Raw genomic sequence first — 18,701 nt, 5'->3', positions numbered from 1 at the left:
AACCACAAGCTTTACCAAAGAGTATCTGAGTCTAGGCTTTTGGAGACTGTAGCCAAATTTGGTTTGCATAGACTACAAAATGCTTAGAAACATCCTGAAACCCAACTGATAAACACTCAATGAGGCAAAGTGATACACCTGTCTAGCACAAAGGAATACGAAGATGCATCAGCCTGCCCTCTCCTCCCAGCAGGTTGATCTGAAGCATAGAACCAGGAAGAACTGTGTGTGAACACAGTTTGTTATGTGCACTGTAAGTCAGTTTATGAGCAAAGGGGTCCTTACAGAATATGATGCATCATCCTTACCTTAACTATTCATATACCTAATAGTAGATTTGTAAACAACTTTGACAGGTGTCCTTTCATGCAAGAGAACCTTTCTATACCTACTGGAGACTGGGAGGTGGAGTGGGACCCCTCTGAGGAAAGCTCAACCTGTGATCAGTCTAGAAGCACTGGGCCACACTAGTCAAATCTTTCCAATGGGACTCCTCCTGGCCTCTCCCTCAGTGCTGGGGCAAGGCTGAGCACTCAGAGTTGCTCATTGTAAGAATGCCATTTTGCCTAAGATTTTAAGTGTGTGGATATTTTGCCTGCATGTATGTCTGTGCACCGTGTGCATGCCTTGTACATGCAGGGCTCAGAAAAGGGCATCAGATTCCTTAGAATTGGAACCAAGGACAGCTGAGAACCATCATGTGGGTGCTGGGAATCAAATTCAAATCCTCTGCAAGAGCAGCCAGTCTCTTAACCACTGAGCCATCTCTCCAGCTGCCTAAGATATTTTAAACAGTATGTGAAAACTGTAATAGAAGAGAAGGAATCAGTCAAATCTGTCAGCTGAACACTGGAATGCTTGGACAGTTGGGAATTAAATAGGCATAAAAAAAGCAAAGACGGGCTGAAGATGGCTTACTCAGCAAGCAAAAGGCCCAAAGACCCAATACCCAAATGGGGAGGAGGGACAAGTATGCCAACACATACCCCAAATCCCAAGGCTGGGGATGAGGAGAACCCTGGATCTCAACAGACAGTCAGGCTAGTAAGCTCCAGGCTGTGTCTTTAAAAACACCAAGTGTGACAGAGAAAGATGCCGGATTCTGACCTCTGACGTACACACGACTTTTAAGCCCAGGATTTTGGAGGCAGAGGCAGGTGGCTCTCTGTGAGTTAGAGGTCATCTTAGTCTACAGAGTTCCGGGACAGCTAGGGCTACATAGTGAAATCTTGTTGGGAAATAAAGGAAGGAAAGATACCAAACAAACCAAACCAAGCCAAACAAAAACTCAGCAGGAGATATTTCTTCTAAATGTTGAAGACAGATGAATCTTGAGGACATGTTACATGAAAGAAATCACAATGCAAAAGGACCGTGCATTGTGCAACTGCACTGATAAGAAATATACCAAAGGGAAAACTGTGGGCACACAAAGTAGATTAACAGCTGGCCCGGGCTGATGAAACAGATGAACAGGTTTTCTTTTCAGGGCTGTGAAACTGTTCTTAAACACGCTGGCATGACGGTAGACCAGCTTGACTTAAAAGGATGAGCTGAATAGAATGTGAACCATACACACAAAAGCAACGCATATAACAGTAAGAGAACCAGCATGCCATGCTGCGCATACAGAGCTGAGGAAGGACAAGACCGCTCCGCTTCATTGGGGGTAGATGTACAAAAGCTGAACACATACAAGGGTGGGCCTAAGAGGTGATGACATCAGCAGGAACCGGAGGTCTTCTCCCCCAGGAAAATTTCAACTGGCAATCTCACAGACCCCAATATTTGGAGAACTACTTCAGTGTACTCCTTCCTTTAGACCAAGGCCATAAGGAGAGGATGTTCCTGGGTCACAACTCTCTAGAGGAAAAATCCAGATGCCCTAGCATCTTGAGACATGTCCCAGGAGGCCCATCCTAGGCTCATCTAACTATAGCACCTAGGTAAGACAGAATCAAAGAATGTAAGTGAGGTCACCCTGTGGAACTGCCATCTGAAATACATATCCAACAGATGACGTGGTAGCCCAATCACAAACCTGAACTGGTCACTTTCAGAAGTACTGAGGAAATTTCACCGAGTCCCTGAAGAGCTGGTCTTCATGCTCAGCCTCAGAGGCCGGTCCAGTGGCCCTACCCCAGCAGAGAGACATGTGCCTCCACATGTCACTGACAGTAGACATGCTGGCCATAAGCAGTCAAAGCAGTGGCTCCCCTTAGCCAAAAAGCCTTCCAAAGACCCTGCCTGGGAGCAAGACTCCCAGCTCCACACTCAGCTCAGGGTCACAGCTATCTAAATTCAGACCGTATACACCAAACCACCCACAGCTGCACCCTGATGGAGACATCATCTTCAAGTGTGCATTTCTGAGCACAGCCTCTCAGCTGACTCATCCTGAACAGCAGCTCTGCCTAACCCGGGATCTCAGCTTACATCTCTCTCCAGCTGCAGGTGACAATCGGTATGATTATGAACGCTTGGGCTACAAGTAGCCACACGACCAACCTGCAAGACACCTAAGCAGAGACTCGCAATTTTGTCCACAATGTCACCAGATAGATGGCCCTTCCCGAATAACACACTAGTCCCAAGAGTGTTTTATCCCTACTAAGCAACACCTATAAGGACCAGAAGAGGGAGCTGTTTCCCAAAACAACTCCAGGGACAGAGGGATCAGGTGCATTTCCACCCCTTCCCCTCCCACTGACAAAGTCTACTACAGTTCCAACTATGAACTCCAAAGAAACAGATCTATGAAACATGACTGTCATAGATTCAGAAGATGCCCCACAAGACTATGCAGAAATAAAATTGTCCGTGCCTGGTGATTCAGGTATACAATTTTAGTTACTCTGGAGGCTGATAGTTCAATGTCTGCTTAGGCAACTCAGTAAGACTCTATCTCAAATCAATAAGTTAGAATCTCAGTGTGTATGCCGACATCCATGTATGGGCAGAAGGGGTCACCAGTGAATTCCAACCCAAACTATGAAAACTCCAAACAAAGGAAAATCTTGAAAGCAGGAAGTGATAAGAAATCTAGCACACATGAAAGAATACAAATACAGTTATTGTAGATTTCATAACAGGAACCCCACGAGTCAGGAAAATGAAGGAATATATCCAAAGACCTGAGGGGGAGAAATGACACCACCACCCTGCAAAGCTGCCTCTCAGAAACTGGAGAAATGGGACTGGTAAGGAGGCTCAGCGGTAAGGCAACTAAGTTGCTGCCAAGTTTGAGTTCAATTCCCAGAGAAAAGGAGAAGCGACTCAGAGAAAGAGCACATCCCCCGAAGTCATTCTCTGATCCCCACATGTGCAACAACAGCACGTGCATGCACACCCTACACAGCACAACTGTCCACACTTTATATGAAGACATGGAGACAGAACCTAAGTTCATCTCTTTACAGGACTTGTTAGAGTGAGTTTCTTAAGTAAAAATGAAAGGTCTCTAATAATTAGGGGAGAGAGCTGGCTCAGTGGTTAGGAGTGCTGGCTGTTCTTCCAGAGGACCCAACCGGGTCTGATTCCCAGCATCCACTTGGTGACTCACAACTGATCGGAACTCTAGTGTCAGGAGATCAGACACCTCTTTTGGCCTCCTCAGGCACAAGGCACAAAAGTGGTACACAGACATCCTAGTAGGCAAAGCAGCACAGAAGATATCAAAGAAGAACCTCAGTGGTAAGCGGCCGCATTTAGCATTCTCCAGGGCTGTGCTGGCGTTTACAAAGCAACTCAGCCTTTAGTACAACATTTATTAACGACAGTGAGGGTAAGCTGTCAAGAGATAAACATCAGAAACAAAGTGCAGGAGGGAGTAAAGGCGCAGAGCTGTTTAAGCACAGTTTATCAGGTTGCTCTGTGTGCCTCACCGGAACTACAAAGCAAAACTCTGTAGCAGAAGCAGGAAACAAAAATAGAAAGCATTCAAAGCACCTAGCTACACGAAACCACAAAGGAAGACACAAAGGACCAGCCGGACCAGAAAACCATGAGAAACACAGCAGAAGGAATCCTTACCTATCAGTGAGTGCTGGGAATGCAAATAGACTCGGGACTATAATGAGAAAGAGTGACTTAGTGGATTGGAATTCTCTCTCTCTCTCTCTCTCTCTCTCTCTCTCACACACACACACACACACACACACACACACACACACACACGACCCAACAGTATGCTGCCTCAATTTGTCTTCAATTACAAACACAGAAAGTGAAGAGATTTAAAAGATGCTCCAGGCAATTGAAGACCAGGAGAGACCAGAACCTACCTCTACTTTAGTAAACAACATAGGCTGCAATGAACTATTACTGAGACAGAGGCAAGAAGTTCTCTGAGTTGGAGGCCGCCCTGGCCTACACAGTGTGTAGGCTGCCAGGGTTACATAGAGAGAACCTGTCTCAAAAAAAGCCCACTATCTAAAGAGGAAAAGTATTTTATGTCCCACATACATACATAAACAGCTTAAACGGATCTGAAGGTGCCAAGCAATCGCTCGAGTCAGCCACTGTGGCTGGTAAGCTCGGCTCTTGTCTGACTTGACTGCTCAGCTTCTACTCTTCCTCTATGCCGTGCCTGTGTGACTTGGCAAAGGCCGCAAGGGGTTATTTCTGTGTCATTATCCTCCTTTCAGAACCCTCATCTGAGATTCTTTCCAAGAGCTCAGTTTGGTCTTCTCCCTTCTGCACTATGACGCAAAACATGTCACCAGGTAGGACATTTATTACCCTGTGTAGTCTACTGTCCAGCGTCTCAGAACGTTCATTCAGACATTTCCCTAGCTTTTTAGCTGCTTACATCAGGGACTCCACCGTGGCCAGAAACAGATGTTATTTTACATATTAAAGAACCAATGAGAATTCCAGGAGGATAATTTGCATCTGTAACTATTCAGCAAGAAATCAAGGACAGACAATGTGTTCACAACTGGAGCTGAGAGTTTATGAGAAATCTTATTTCCTTGGATCTGAGACAAGAGTATTATTGCCCACATAATGTTTGGTTTTTTTTTTTAAACTTTAAATAAAGACAAACACAGGCCATAGTATTTGTGTGAGCTTTACTAGTTTCTAAAATAGTCAAGTGCTGTAACATAACGTGTCAGAAAGAGGGAAATTAAAAGGCTAGACCAAAGAAAAAGAGACTGTTTCTTCATTTCAAGTCCGTCTGTCCTTGCCTTTCTATCTCCTCCAGTCTGCAGGGGACAGGAGACATCCCACACACTCCCCAGCACTCACTAGGTTCAACTCTGTTCCTAAACTGACCGCATCTGGGGCCTCTTGGAATAGCCTAGTCTAAAACTCACCTGGATCATAACAAGGGTTTTGTCCTGACCAAAGCTGCCAATAGGAGCCTTTCAAAAGGCAAGTGTGACATTCTCACCAAAGGCCTGCAACCATGGTGTAATGATAAGAACATGTCAGAGAGATTCGAGCTGAGACACTATCACACAGGAGACCAGAACTCATAAAAATAATCTTAATTTCTAAGGAGCTATCATAGAGAGAAGAAAGAGCAGATTCAGGACTACTGGATGCAACCTGGGATGCTACAACAGATGTGGAAACAGAGAGGACCGTAGCAGTAGCAACATGAAATCCAAATGAATTCACAAAAAGTACTGGGACCAGTAGACTGGGCCTGGTGGCACATGCCTTTAATCCCATCAGGGAAGCAGAGACAGGTAGATAGATCTCTGTGAGTTCAAGGCTAGTGGGTCTGCATAGTGAGACTTCATCACAAAAAAAACAAAAAAAAAGAAAGAAAAAAAGCATTGAGCCCACAGGATGTCTCAATGGGTAAAAGCACCAAGCAAGTGACTACCAAGTATTTGGCTGTGCTCTAACCTCTGTGTGGACATAGAATGAAAACACACACTAAAACACAGAGAGAACAGTGAGAGAAAGTGTGTGTGGGGGGGGGGGGGGTAATTTTTAAAGTATAGCAGGACATGATGGCACACACCTTTAATCCCAGCACTTTAGGAGGCAGAGGCAGGCGGATGTCTGAGTTTGAGGCCATCCTGGTCTACAGAGTGAGTTCCAGGGCTACACAGAGAAACCGTGTGTGTATATATGTTTAAAAAGTATTACACTTTGTTAATTTCTTAATCTTAGTAACTATTGTAGCTACTTAAATTGCAGCATTATAGTGGGGGAACAATCTTTTTTTTAGGAGGGGGTGTTCTGAGACAGGGTTCCTCTGTGTAGCCTTGGCTATCTTTGAACTCACTTTGAAGACCAGGATGGCCTTGAACTCACACAGATCCACCTGCCTCTGCCTCCTGAGTGCTGGGATTAAAGGTATGCGCCACCACTGCCTGGCTCACCCTGCAATTTTTTAAAACCTTTCTTTAACTGTAAAATTCTTTCAAAATAAGAAGCTTTAAAAATGTCTTTTGAAAGACGGTGCAGCACTTAAGAGCACTGGTTGTGCTTCCAAAGGACCTGACTTTTATTTCTAGCACCAACATGGTGGCTCACAACCATCTGTAACTCCAGTAATAGGAGATCCTTTGGCCTGGGAGGACACCAGGCACACACACGGCTCACAGACATATATGCAGACAGATATACATACACATACTTTTTTTCTTAATTAACAGGTATTTTTACCTATCAGATGTTGTCTCTTCTTAAAATTCTCAAGGGAATTCCCATGAGGGAGCAACGTTCAGCAAGACTAACTCCCAGCCTGAGTCAAGCTTTATTGGAACATGACCTCATCCCTTCATATATGTATGACTCATGGCTACTTGCAGGCTAAAGGTGGCAAGTTTAGCAGTTCTAACACAGATCACGTGACTTGCAAAACTGAAAATCTTTACCATTGTCTATTTAAAAAAAATGCCAGCTCTCTTGACTTAAAGCAAAAGCAGAGCCCATGAAGACCTGGAGTCCTCTGTGTTCTTCCGTCCTATTCTTCCCTGACCCCCACTTCTGCTGTAGTCTAACCACTCACAGTCCTCCTGAAACTGTTTCCTCAAATGTCTCAGCAACGCTGCGGTCCTGGGCCCTTGCTCGGATTATTCCATGGCCCATGATCCAGGCCTTTGCGCAAATGACCTCACTGCTCCAATAAGCCTGCTCTGAAGTGGCCATGTATTATCTCCTTTGTTTCCCCTCCCTGCCCCATTCATCCTTCATGGTGCTCACAAGCGTACGCCATGCTCCACGAGTGATCTGCACCGTCGTCTCTAGATGTCTCAGTGGAAAGGTTTTATTTCACTCACTGATAAACCTATCACTTATCACCTCTTCAGAAAATACTTGTTGAATCGTGAACAAACTCTAGGGGACAGGAAATAAATACACTTTCTCAATAACAATGTTTATGATTTGTAACTAAAAAAAGGTTTAGCTGCTGGAAAGCGACAGGCCAAGATACTACTGATGCCCCAGGACGGTGGGTCACGCACAATTTAGAATCCAGAACAGAACAGCAGCCAACTAGATCAGCACAGATAGAGAGCACTCAGGAAAACTGTGGACGCCCCACCACTGGCCTCCCTCTCCGTCCACCCACGCAGGCTCTATTTTGCCACTCTAACTATCGTTCCTCCAGATTCATGCTCTTAGCAATTACATTTAACACCAGAGGCGACAGAACTGGTCAACAGGTATCTTTATGAGTGGACTGAAACTTCCCTCGCAGCAGGGCAAATCACCCCTCACTTGGAGGCAGTTACTTCTGATGCTGGGGCTACACCACAGAGCAGGAGCAATCACCCCCCAGAAACCAGACTGGCCCCCTCAAATGAAGATGGAGATCACAGTTTCTCCGTAGTGCCTTGCAAAATCAGAACTGAGACAAAGATCTCAAGACCACCAGCCTGAAACCAGATTTCCTGTTGTCGAGTAAAAACTCTGCCTCATTTGTTTCTCTTCTCTACGAAATCTCCAAGTTCTGTCAGTCCCCAGGGGGACAGACTTGGGGTTCTGAAGCCCTTCAATTGTTCTGCCCCACATGGCCATGCTGACTGAGCAAAGTTCTCTCAGTTCTCATCAATGATCACCTGAATGTGTGGCTGAGGCTAGCACACTGGGACTCTGGAGCTGGGTGGGACTTTAACCCTAAACTCTAGTAACTTAGCAACTTAACCTATTAAACGTCTATATAAAAATATGTCACTTGAGCACAGAATCCATTTTCTCTAAGCACACATAGGACAGGGTAGCCAACCAATAGGTGCTGATAAGGTTGAGAGGGTCAGACACCATACATATTATGCTATTTGACTACCAGGGGTTGAAATGGATGGAGATCAGTTAACAGCAGGAATAGCAGGAAATTATCAAATAGGTAAGAATGTAAAAATACATTTCTATATAGCCCATGGGTCAAGGAAAAAATTACACAGGGACTTAGAAAGTATTTTGATCTGAATGAAAAAAATTAAAGGGCATGTCAAAAGGAATGAATATAAAGGAGCTAGGGAGATACCTCAGCGGTTAAAGAGCACTTACTGCTCTTGCAGAGGACCTCAGTTTGGTCCCCAGCAACTACGCCAAACAGCACCTGTAACTCTAGCTCCAAAGGGATCTGTCTCCACAGGCACCACACATATATGCACACTGCCATTCTCTCTCTCTCTCTCTCTCTCTCTCTCTCTCTCTCTCTCTCTCGCACGCATACACACACGCACACACCAATCTTTAATCTTGAAAAAAAAAGGTACTTGGGGTATAGCCAAAGTGGTACTTAAAGAGAAGCTTATAGCTTTGAATTGTTTATATTACTAAAAGAAAAATCCCCAACCAACATTCATCTTTTAAAAAACAAAAAGTAGAAAAGTAATACTAAGAGAAGTGTAGATATGAATGCCACAGAGAAAGAACAGAGTCAGAGGTCTGTTTCTTCTTCATCTGCCAGACAGCCAGAGTTCAAAGATCCAGGAGGTCTCAGAAGCAAGGAAACGGGGGAAGACAGGGAAATGGAGCTGGGATGGAAAAGCACAGCCAGGAGAGTAATCAGCAGAGAGAGTGCTGCTGTACCATTCAGCAATATAAACATCCACTTAATGCCCCCTCCAAAAAAGAGGGAGCCAACGATACAGAAATACTCATGTACAAATTCCAGTTCAGGAGGTTATCTATTGTTATCCCCAGTACCTGCTTCAACATGGTATTTTAATAAATCCTTGTTCAACAAGAGAAACAAGAGAAAAATGTAACCACAGTGAGGGCCAGTCTGGAGTGTTCCTTAGGTGTTTCAGGGGAGAGAAAAGGTAAAAGATACACAGGTAACTAACCCTAAAAGCACACTCAGGCGTCTATCAGAAAAGCTTAGAAAGCTTTGGAGTGGTTAAAAGAATTAACAAGCTTTCCCATGTTCCTTCCTGGAAATCACACACCATTATAAGCAACACCAGACATGAGAACCACAGGCTTCATTCTGAAATATTAACAACTGAAATTTTAGTCTCAAAAGGGGATCTGACTTTGCTTCGATAATCAGAGGTGACATCAAGAACTGCAGAGACCAACTGAGTCTGCAGCAGGCTCTGTGGCTTAAAGAGAAGTTGGTAAATCTGTTTATGTAAAAGAATAATAAATTAAAATAATTGGTCTAGAACACATCTTTATTCCTTCACTCTCCCCTCAGCCAATATAGCCTGAAACCCTTCAATGACTCATAAAAATGGAAGCAAAACACAAAATAAGAAAAAAGGGGGGAGAAATGAGTAGAATCAATAAAATAATTGAGAAAGGGGAGAGAACAGAGAAAGGCAAATGGAGGAAGAGGGGGAGCAAAAGAAACTTTCAAGCAATGACTTGACCATTAAGGAAAAGAATGAAGAAAACCACACTTAGCTGAAGTCGTTGCCACTAGGAAGCAAGATCCACCATCAGAAGGGACTGTGACAATTATCAAGGTGTTTGTAAACACAGAGCCTACAATATCTGAAGCAATCTTGGAAAAAAAAAAGCCTGCAGGACTAGACTTGATGGGTCGTCAATAATTCATTCATTATAAGAGGTGGTGGAGCTCCAGCATGAGACTTAGCTCCAATCCAGATAATGAAAAAACCCAGGGAGAAAAAGACCCACACTTACAATCACTGTGTTTTCAATAAATCTACCAGAGAAGCCAAAGTGCTTTCTCAGCACAGGGAATTGCAATAATGAGTACCTGACAACCAGGGACCTTTCACACTATCTCATACCTTAATGGAAGTTAGCTCAAGATGAGACACAATCAGAATGCACAAGTTAAAAGCATGACAGTGTGCAAGAAGGGTCTTTGTGATATATGCAAGGGTTCGCTAGTTCACAGAATGCAGTCCCTGTAGAGGAAATCTGCCCACCACAGCAGTAGGAAGAAAATGGACAGACATTCAGACTGGGAAAAAAAAATTCAAACACAAATTTGACAAGAATTGTATCCATTTTCTATATTAAAGAACTCGTAACCAAAATAAAAAAAACAATTATAAGAAATAGGGAAACCTATTTCTAAGAAATCCGGCAAACCCATCACAAAATACACATTTTTATGAAATGGGTTAATGATAAAAGATGGGGTAGATGAAGTGAAACATGACAAACAAAAATACTAAAACTCGAATGGAAGAGTCAAAGTGGTAAGTATGCAGGTATTTTGTGTAAAGATTTTTCAACTTTATAAGTTTTTCACAAGAAAAAAATAACATACTTTATGACATTAAAGACTTAGCTCCATAGGCCAAAAGAACATACACTGTGCTAGAGAAACATGACCCATAATATCTGCAACTGAAACTTACATTACAGCTGAATTACCAGGCTTTAAGAATAGAAAAAGAATAAATTGAGCAACCAGGTAAAATATTTGGTATTTGGTTTCAAATACCAAAGAATGAAAACTATGGAAGACTGTCTAGCTAACTTCAGCACTAGCACCCAAGAATACATGAAGGAAGGAGAGTGGAGTAAGGGAGGGAGGGGTAACTCAGAGTTTCTATACCCAGCTGAACTACAATGGCAGAAGAGATGGTTGTCCTATATTCACACTGAAGAATAAAGAATATAAGCACACCAAAGTGGACAAGGATGGAGAAAACTAAGCTAATCACCTTTGGAAAACAGCAGTCTGGATACCGTGAGGCTAGAGAAACAAAACCGAGGACAAATCAGGCACGCTCGTTCTGAGTATGTGCTAGTCTAGAGATCGGCTTAATGCTCATTTAACTTCGACAACTAAGGAGATTTGTGAATCCTGACAACCAGCTTCTTTGCTGTGGAGAAAAGGTTTAATTACTGAGTAATGAGGAAAGGCTAGAGTGGACCCTATGAGACTAGAGCCAGCAATACCATTAAAAAAAGTAGGCTAGATGTATAACTTAACACACCCATAGAGAACCATAAAACTATACAGAAATGGTGCATCTACACTGTTAAGGGTGAGGAAAACGGTCCCTCAGCTAATGAGCACATGCCAAATCAAGATCTTGATAGTGCGTGTGTATGTGTGTTCCTGTATATCTGGGTTTATCTGGTACCTTTATGTGCATGTGGGAAGAGAAGACAACTCCGCATCATCCTCAGGAATACTTGTTACCTACCTCCTGTGAGAGAGATTCTCTCACCACCCTGAAGCTCACAAATTAGGTTAGACTGGTTGTTCAGCAAATTCCAGGAATCCCCTGTCACTGCCTCCCTATTGCTATGATTCCAAGTGTGTGCCACGACACCTGGCATTTTTATGTGGGTTCTGGGGACTTGAATTCAGGTCCTCATGTTCATAAGTATACAGTGTACTGAATGAGCCATCCCCAAGGCCCCAGATCCTGATTTCTGAAACCCACCTTGAATACAAAGAAGCAGGTTCCTTCAATAAGTGTCCAAGTTCAGGGCTAGGAAAACACACGATTAGCTTAAAACTATTCTGATGCAACGAAGTGAAGAGAAACAGCTAGGGCGCAGTAGGTGGATCAGCCCAATGGCCACAACAGGACACATGCACAACCTGACTGACAAACCAGAGCAGGTTGTTATCTACAACTGAGTATAAAAACTCCAAATAACAAATGGAAAGATGATGGAACTAAAACACACACAGCAGCCATTTCTGCAGGGAGCCATGGGGGTACTGAGTCAACGCCACTGACGTTCTGATGAGAAGCAGGTCTCTTCCCAAGATCTAAAAAGTCTTGCCCACCACAAGACAACTACTAAACACATAAAGAAAAACATCTTTACAGTAGAAAAGCCTGGCATATGCCAACTAAATATGCCACAGTAACTTGACCGACTCTCACTTATAAATTGATCCAATTTGTCAGTTCTTGCCAACAGGCTGACTGCTGGCACTGTTAAAGCCATTTCTGTCAAAGGGTTTGCAGATGGCACAAAGGCACACACCCTTATGTAAACCACGGACTGTGTACAGCCGTCAAAAGACTATACAGAAGCAAACTGTCTCCCGCGACTGTCTGTGGAAACCATGAAACAGGAGTTCTCTCCACTCAGTACTTCACGCTGACTGTGTTGTGTGCTCTCTACACACAATGTGCTAAACTGGCCCTGGGATTGTAGAACATCAAGTTCTACAGCTGGGGCCTTAAAGATTAAAGGGAGGGATCTGAAGATTTCCAGGCAAACTGCACAAATGGAGATGGACAGGGTGACAGGCTACCTAAGGTTCTTTCCAAAGCCTTGGTAATCATTACAGTATCACCAACATCACCGCCTGTCAGTTATCCTGACTGCATCCTACCTGACAATGCCTAAAGAACCTATGCAGTCTCTCCAACCCACCCAAAATAGCACCTTGCCATCAACATAGCCCTGTAACCCCACCGACTGCCTGCTCTGTTTGGTGGCAGTCTATAAAATTTAAGATTTTTGCCTTTAAAAAAAAAAGACACCCCCTCCTAACACATAGGACATATGATCTTAGCTGCAGTCAACAGAAACAGATTCTGCAAGAACAGCTAGAAAAAATGATTTACTGAAAGATGGCTTGGATGAATGCATGGGGCCGTGGTTGGGTTGAGGAACCTGGATGAGAAGATGCAGTGAGGAATCACAGAGCAAGAAATAAAGTGTGGGGCTGGAGAGATGGCTCAGTGGTTAAGAGCTCTGGCTGCTCTTCCAAAGGTCCTGAGTTCAATCTCCAGCAACCACATGGTGGCTTACAACCATCTGTAATGAGATTTGATGCCCCCCTTCCGGCCTGCAGGCAGAGCTCTGTATACATAATAAATAAAATTTAAAAAAAAAAAAAAAGAAATAAAGTGTCACATGACAATGCCATCTATGTCAGTCTGTCATCGGAATGACTATCTGATCCTCACTCCCTTATATCTGACCTTAAATATATATGTATTTACTTGGAGCGAGGGAAGGTGCAATGGCGTGTGGAAGTCAGAGGACGACTAGCAGGAATCACTTCTCTCTGTGCACCATGACGGCTTTGGGGACTGAACCAGATCACCAGAGTTGGCGGCAAGCGCCTTCACCTGCTGGTTCATCTCACTACTTTTTGTTTTTTTATCACTGGAATACAGAAATATGAACAGATCCTCTGTCCAGATGTCTTGCTAGATTTCCCTGTTACTTCCTTTGGGTTTTCTGGCATCTGAAAATAAAGAGGCTCCTATGCAAAGTACGACATGAGAACAGTAAACCATAAAGCAAACGGCTGGCATTTTTAGTTTTCATAGCAAGGTGGAGATACTTCATTCCACCAGGGTTTATAGCTGGGGGACGCCCCAAATACAAGGCATGAAAAACAATCTGCTAAAACCCAGAGCACACTATGAGGAAATGATCCTGAGTGATAAAAATACAAGAATTAGTGTATGTGTGTGTGTGCGCGTGTATTAGTATATAGAATAAGAGCAAAAAATACATAAAGTAATGTGAGGCATATCATTAACAAAAGATCATTATACTCTAAATGCTATGATTAAACTCTAAGTTAAAAAAAAAAAACTAAAAAAGTACCAACCATACAATACAACTCCTGCACCTGAGCCTCAGGGATTATTGTATCAGAGGGGTGTGAGATCCTGTCTCCTAGGTATGTCAAAAGCTACACTCAGAGAAAGCCTCTTCAGCGTGGCTACCTAAACATGAGCTAAACAAAGACAACAACAGACATGCCAGAGAGAATGGGAGGAAAGGCCACACAGCCTCAACCTTACACAAACTACCAACAATTAAGGAATGCCAAGAGCAGGAGACAATAGTCTTCCCCAGGGAAGAGCACACAATGTGGTATCCAATACCAAACGGTCAGCCAGCCCTAAAAACATACAAGGAACATACAGACTGAGCAGGTTGTATTTATACATTTACACACATACACACACACACACGTACGTGCATATAACAACAGCTAATGAAAAAAAAGGCCATGAATTTGAAAGAGAACAAGGAAGGGTATATGGGGGCAAGCACAGGAAGGAGGAAATTATCTAATTACAATCTCAAAAACAAAAATGATTTAAAAAATTAAAATGAATAAATGCTTTAAATTTTAAAAAAGAAAGTATAAAAAAATACAAAGAACAGAAGGTGGTGCAGGGAAAAGTGACCTACACAAGCTCCCCACGCTCTAGTATTCTGCTTTGACTTCGAAACAGTCTTGTTTAGCCTTGGCTGGCTTTGAACTCCCAGCAATCCTCCTGCTTCAGTCTTCTGAGGCCCAGTTTTACAAGCACACACCAACATGCCCAGCATCTCTAGCACTTTTTTCATCTTTAATCTCTCCTCACATATTTAAACTAAAGATAATGCATGTCTTGACAGAAATTCCTGATTTGCTTAAAAATATAGATACATATGTGTGTGTGTGTGTGTGTGTGTGTGTGTACATATGGGCATATATTTTTTCATATTCGCCTGTTAGTGCTATCACTAATTTAAATGGGAGATCAGAAATAGCATCACAGAAGGTGATCAGCTGGGATGGAGGAAGAAGGGAGCAGAAAGGAAGAGGCAGTGTTCAAACGGAGTAATACACACAGAACGGAGAACCCAGAGATCTGTACCACATACTGGGCACAGGGCGATTGGCGCTGCACACAAGAACTCCCATGAGCATATGGAATACCTGGAAGAGCAGCAGCCTGAGAGGTTAGACTAACTTAGATCTGGACAAATTGAGAGTTGCCTGTCTTAGTCACTGTTCTCTTGCTGTGAAGAGACACCATGAGCAAGGCAGCTATTATAAGAGGAAGGATTTAACTGGGGGCTTGCGTACCACTATTCAGAGGTTTAGTCCATTATCATCATGGCAGGAAGCAGGGCGGCCTGCAGCCTTACCTTGGAGCAGTAGTACAGAACTACATTCTGAGCCACAGGCAGAAAGACAGACTCTGGGCTCAGCATGGGCTTTCGAAACCTCAACTCCAACTCCAGTGACACACTTCTTCCAACAAGGCCGCACCTCTTAATCCTCTCAAACAGTGCCACTCCCTGGCGACTAAGCATTTAAACCTAGGAGCCTATGGAGGTCATTCTTATTCAAACAGCTACACTGCCCATTAGCCATCTGGATGATGTTATCAAGTAGGCAAGCAGAAACAGGTATTGAGGAAGAAGAATCTGAAGATATTCAGTTATCCTGTACAAATCATGGTCAAAACCACAGAAGATGTACCTGTTACTAGTACCTTATGGACTACGGAAACACTTCTAACTAACCCATGGAGACACAAGCAATGATTCTGAATTGCCTAGTGGCTAAATCTAGTAAAACATTTCACTTCTGTTCATGACAGACTAGAAAGCACTGAAATTTTATGGAGATAGGTAGACAAACACTGCAGTCCAAGAGGGCTAATCAGACATTGGAATGCTGCTAATACTATACAATAATAATATTCTCATTGCAAATAAATTCCAACTTTGTAAAAATGTACCTGGAAGAAAGTGGCATTACCGCATAATCCTGAGACTCAATGCATTTGCTAGCTACTAAAGAGTTTTACCAAGATATAATTTTTCTTGCTTATTTCAGTAATGTGCACTGAGGATTTTTATATACATGTTTATCTGCTTAAATATATTTCTGAAATTGCAAATGTTTGTACTAGATTGGTTTTTACAAGCACAATGCTGACTCAAAAGTGCACTTTCAATATTAATAGTCATTGCTTAGCTGCTTTCCAAAGAAGTAGTGCCCATCTCCAGGGGCAGCCATACATGAAAGGCAAGGGAAAAAAATCATAAAGAATACAAATAACCAAATAATCAAACTACTTCAAAGAGTTGATTCCCCTCATATATGGAAGCTCCTTACAAATCAAAGCATTAAAAAATAAGCAAAGCTTATAGAAAAACAATTATAAATCAAGTGATCAGAATCTACACAAACCTACATTTAATCCAAACAGTAAAGCAGCCCGAATTAAATAAAAGCAAAAACTTACTTTTTAATCAGTCTCCAAACTCAGCTATTTTGGCAAAGGCCAATGTGTTACTTTTTACCCATCAAATTAGAAAATCAAATTGCTCTATTTGATTTTCTATTGCTATAACAATAATAATAAAAAAACACCGACCAAAAGAAACTCAAGGGAGGGTTCATTTGGTTTATGCTTTGAGGTCACAGACCATCACTGAGGGAAATCAAGTCAGAACTCAAGCAGGAACAGAAGCTGAAATCACACTGCTTTCTGGTTTGCTCTCTGGCTCATAATCAAGCTTTCTAATAAAATCCAGAACCACCTGCATAGGGATGGTGTCACCAACAGTGGACTAGGCCATCCTCCATCAGTCATCAATTCAAGACAGTCTGTCACAGATATGGCCACAAACCAATATGATCTAGGCAATCCGTGAGGTTTCCTCTTTCCAGGTGACTCAAGGTTGTGTCAAGTTGACAATAAAAACCAGTTTCTAATATTTTAATAGTACCTGGAAAAAAGAAATGAGCTCTTTGATAGACTGCTGGGAGAGGAAGTGGCTCAACTTTTCCAGGGCATTGTTGGTCACATCTCAATATTTTAATGTATTTGGGTCCTGAGCCAGATTTAGAAATTAGTGTCGAGTCAGTCACTATACAGCTACACACTTTATTTACATAAATACTTAATGCTGTTGCTGACCACTGCAGGAACTCTAAAAACTCACCTATACATCGTAAATTGAAAAAAAAAATAATTCTGAAACCAGACGATGAAATATTTGGAAGACAGAAAAAAGTCCTTTTTTGGCACGGAAAAATATTCATAATGCAATTAACATATACAGAATGACCCTCTGGTGTGTGTGTGTGTGTATGTGTGTGTGTATATATATATATACACAAGCCATAGGAAGAAAAATTTAAGTTTTTGAAAACCAATGTTTTATTTGTATGAAGAAAAATAGGCAAGGTTCATTGTATGTTTACATGACTGATTTTAGTAGCATGTGTTTACTTTGTCATTAAAACCATATTCAGTTAAAAAAAAACAATTCTGAAACAGTGGGACTTATGGGGAGAGGGAGGCAGAAGTAGCAGGACACACTGAAGGTCTTCCCTTACAGGGAGAGTAACCTAGATCTCATCGGTGGCACAAAAACGCTCTGCCACTCAGCTGCACCTCCAGCCCTTCCCCATTCCAAAATCCAATAAGGCAGTACTTCCTCTGGGCAGTGTTTCACACCCTGCCTAACACACTTCCTTATGACAGCATAGGGAACTGCAAAATAGCTCCTAATACCTGCTTTAATACAGTTCCTCATGGTGTGGTGAACCCAGCCATAAAATTATATTGTTGCTACTTCATATCTGAACTTTGCTACTCTTCTAAATTATAACGCAATAGCTGATAGGCAGGATATCTGATATGCAACCTCCCCAAAGGGGTCACAACCCTTAGGTTGAGAACTGCTGGTCTAAATGCTTATAAAAGCACATGCAAATATTTGATTAGCATCTTAATTCTCAGATCACATACGGTGAAAAATACAACAAAAAATTACCTCTCCAATGAAGACAACTATAACGCAGTCCAGCTTCTCTTCAGGATACAGATTATCAATAAGGGAATGAAGGGTTTCTATGAGGTAAGATTTAACTTCTCTTTTCACGGTAGGAATTCCCATTACTATTGAAACTGGAAAAAAATACAGCAATTATGTAAAGAGATTTTATAATGACAATATAGACAAATATATAGGAGTAATTGAGGAATTCAGTTTTAGGAAGAGAAAAGAGTAAAAAGAAACATCTATAATGCTATATTTCTCTTCCCTGTGGCTAGGTCAAGGGTGCGTGCAAACACAACAGCAAATAAGTGTTAATAAAAAAAGACAAAACCTCATACCAAAACAGCTGCAAACAGCACATTAGGCCAACAAGTAAAGGTCAGAGACGCTGGCATATCTGTCACATAATTAATGTCTTCAAGATCAGCAGCTCAAGAAGTCATGCGAAGAAACAACAGGCACATGCAGTTTGGGGACACATCACAAAATAACTAGCCAGCACTCTCTCCAGTGCTAAGAACTGCTCCAGACAGAAAAGACTAAGAAGACATGACGAAGTCACAATGTAATGGAACATGGGATCCTGAGTCAGAAGAGAAAAATGAGCATGGTAAACTCTCGAGTGAGATCCATGACTCCTTAGCAGTATAGTGGCAGTGTGAACTTCCTGCCTTGGGTCCCGGTGCAGTGAGTATAGGTGTGACATCTGAGGGTGCCGGGTCCTTGGCTGGCAGAGAGGTTGGTGAACCACAGGTGTGTGTGATACATAAGAAGTTCCAAAA

General features: G+C 42.5%; 1 protein-coding gene across 2 annotated transcripts in view; it reads right to left on the bottom strand.

The window, feature by feature from the left end:
* Mgat4a (alpha-1,3-mannosyl-glycoprotein 4-beta-N-acetylglucosaminyltransferase A) overlaps positions 1-18,701 on the bottom strand; it is a 91,323-nt gene that overhangs the window by 22,073 nt on the left and 50,549 nt on the right. For both annotated transcript variants that reach the window (XM_041656528.1, XM_041656529.1), the window contains exon 5: positions 17,914-18,047. In XM_041656528.1, coding sequence (XP_041512462.1) covers positions 17,914-18,047 — 134 coding nt within the window. The remainder of the gene's footprint in view (positions 1-17,913; positions 18,048-18,701) is intronic.

Source organism: Microtus oregoni, unplaced genomic scaffold, assembly GCF_018167655.1.
Source record: "Microtus oregoni isolate MIOR12 unplaced genomic scaffold, Mior012 000007F_ref0000211, whole genome shotgun sequence".
NCBI classification, from domain to species: Eukaryota; Metazoa; Chordata; class Mammalia; order Rodentia; family Cricetidae; genus Microtus; species Microtus oregoni.
This window is presented reverse-complemented; position numbering and strand designations above follow the sequence as displayed.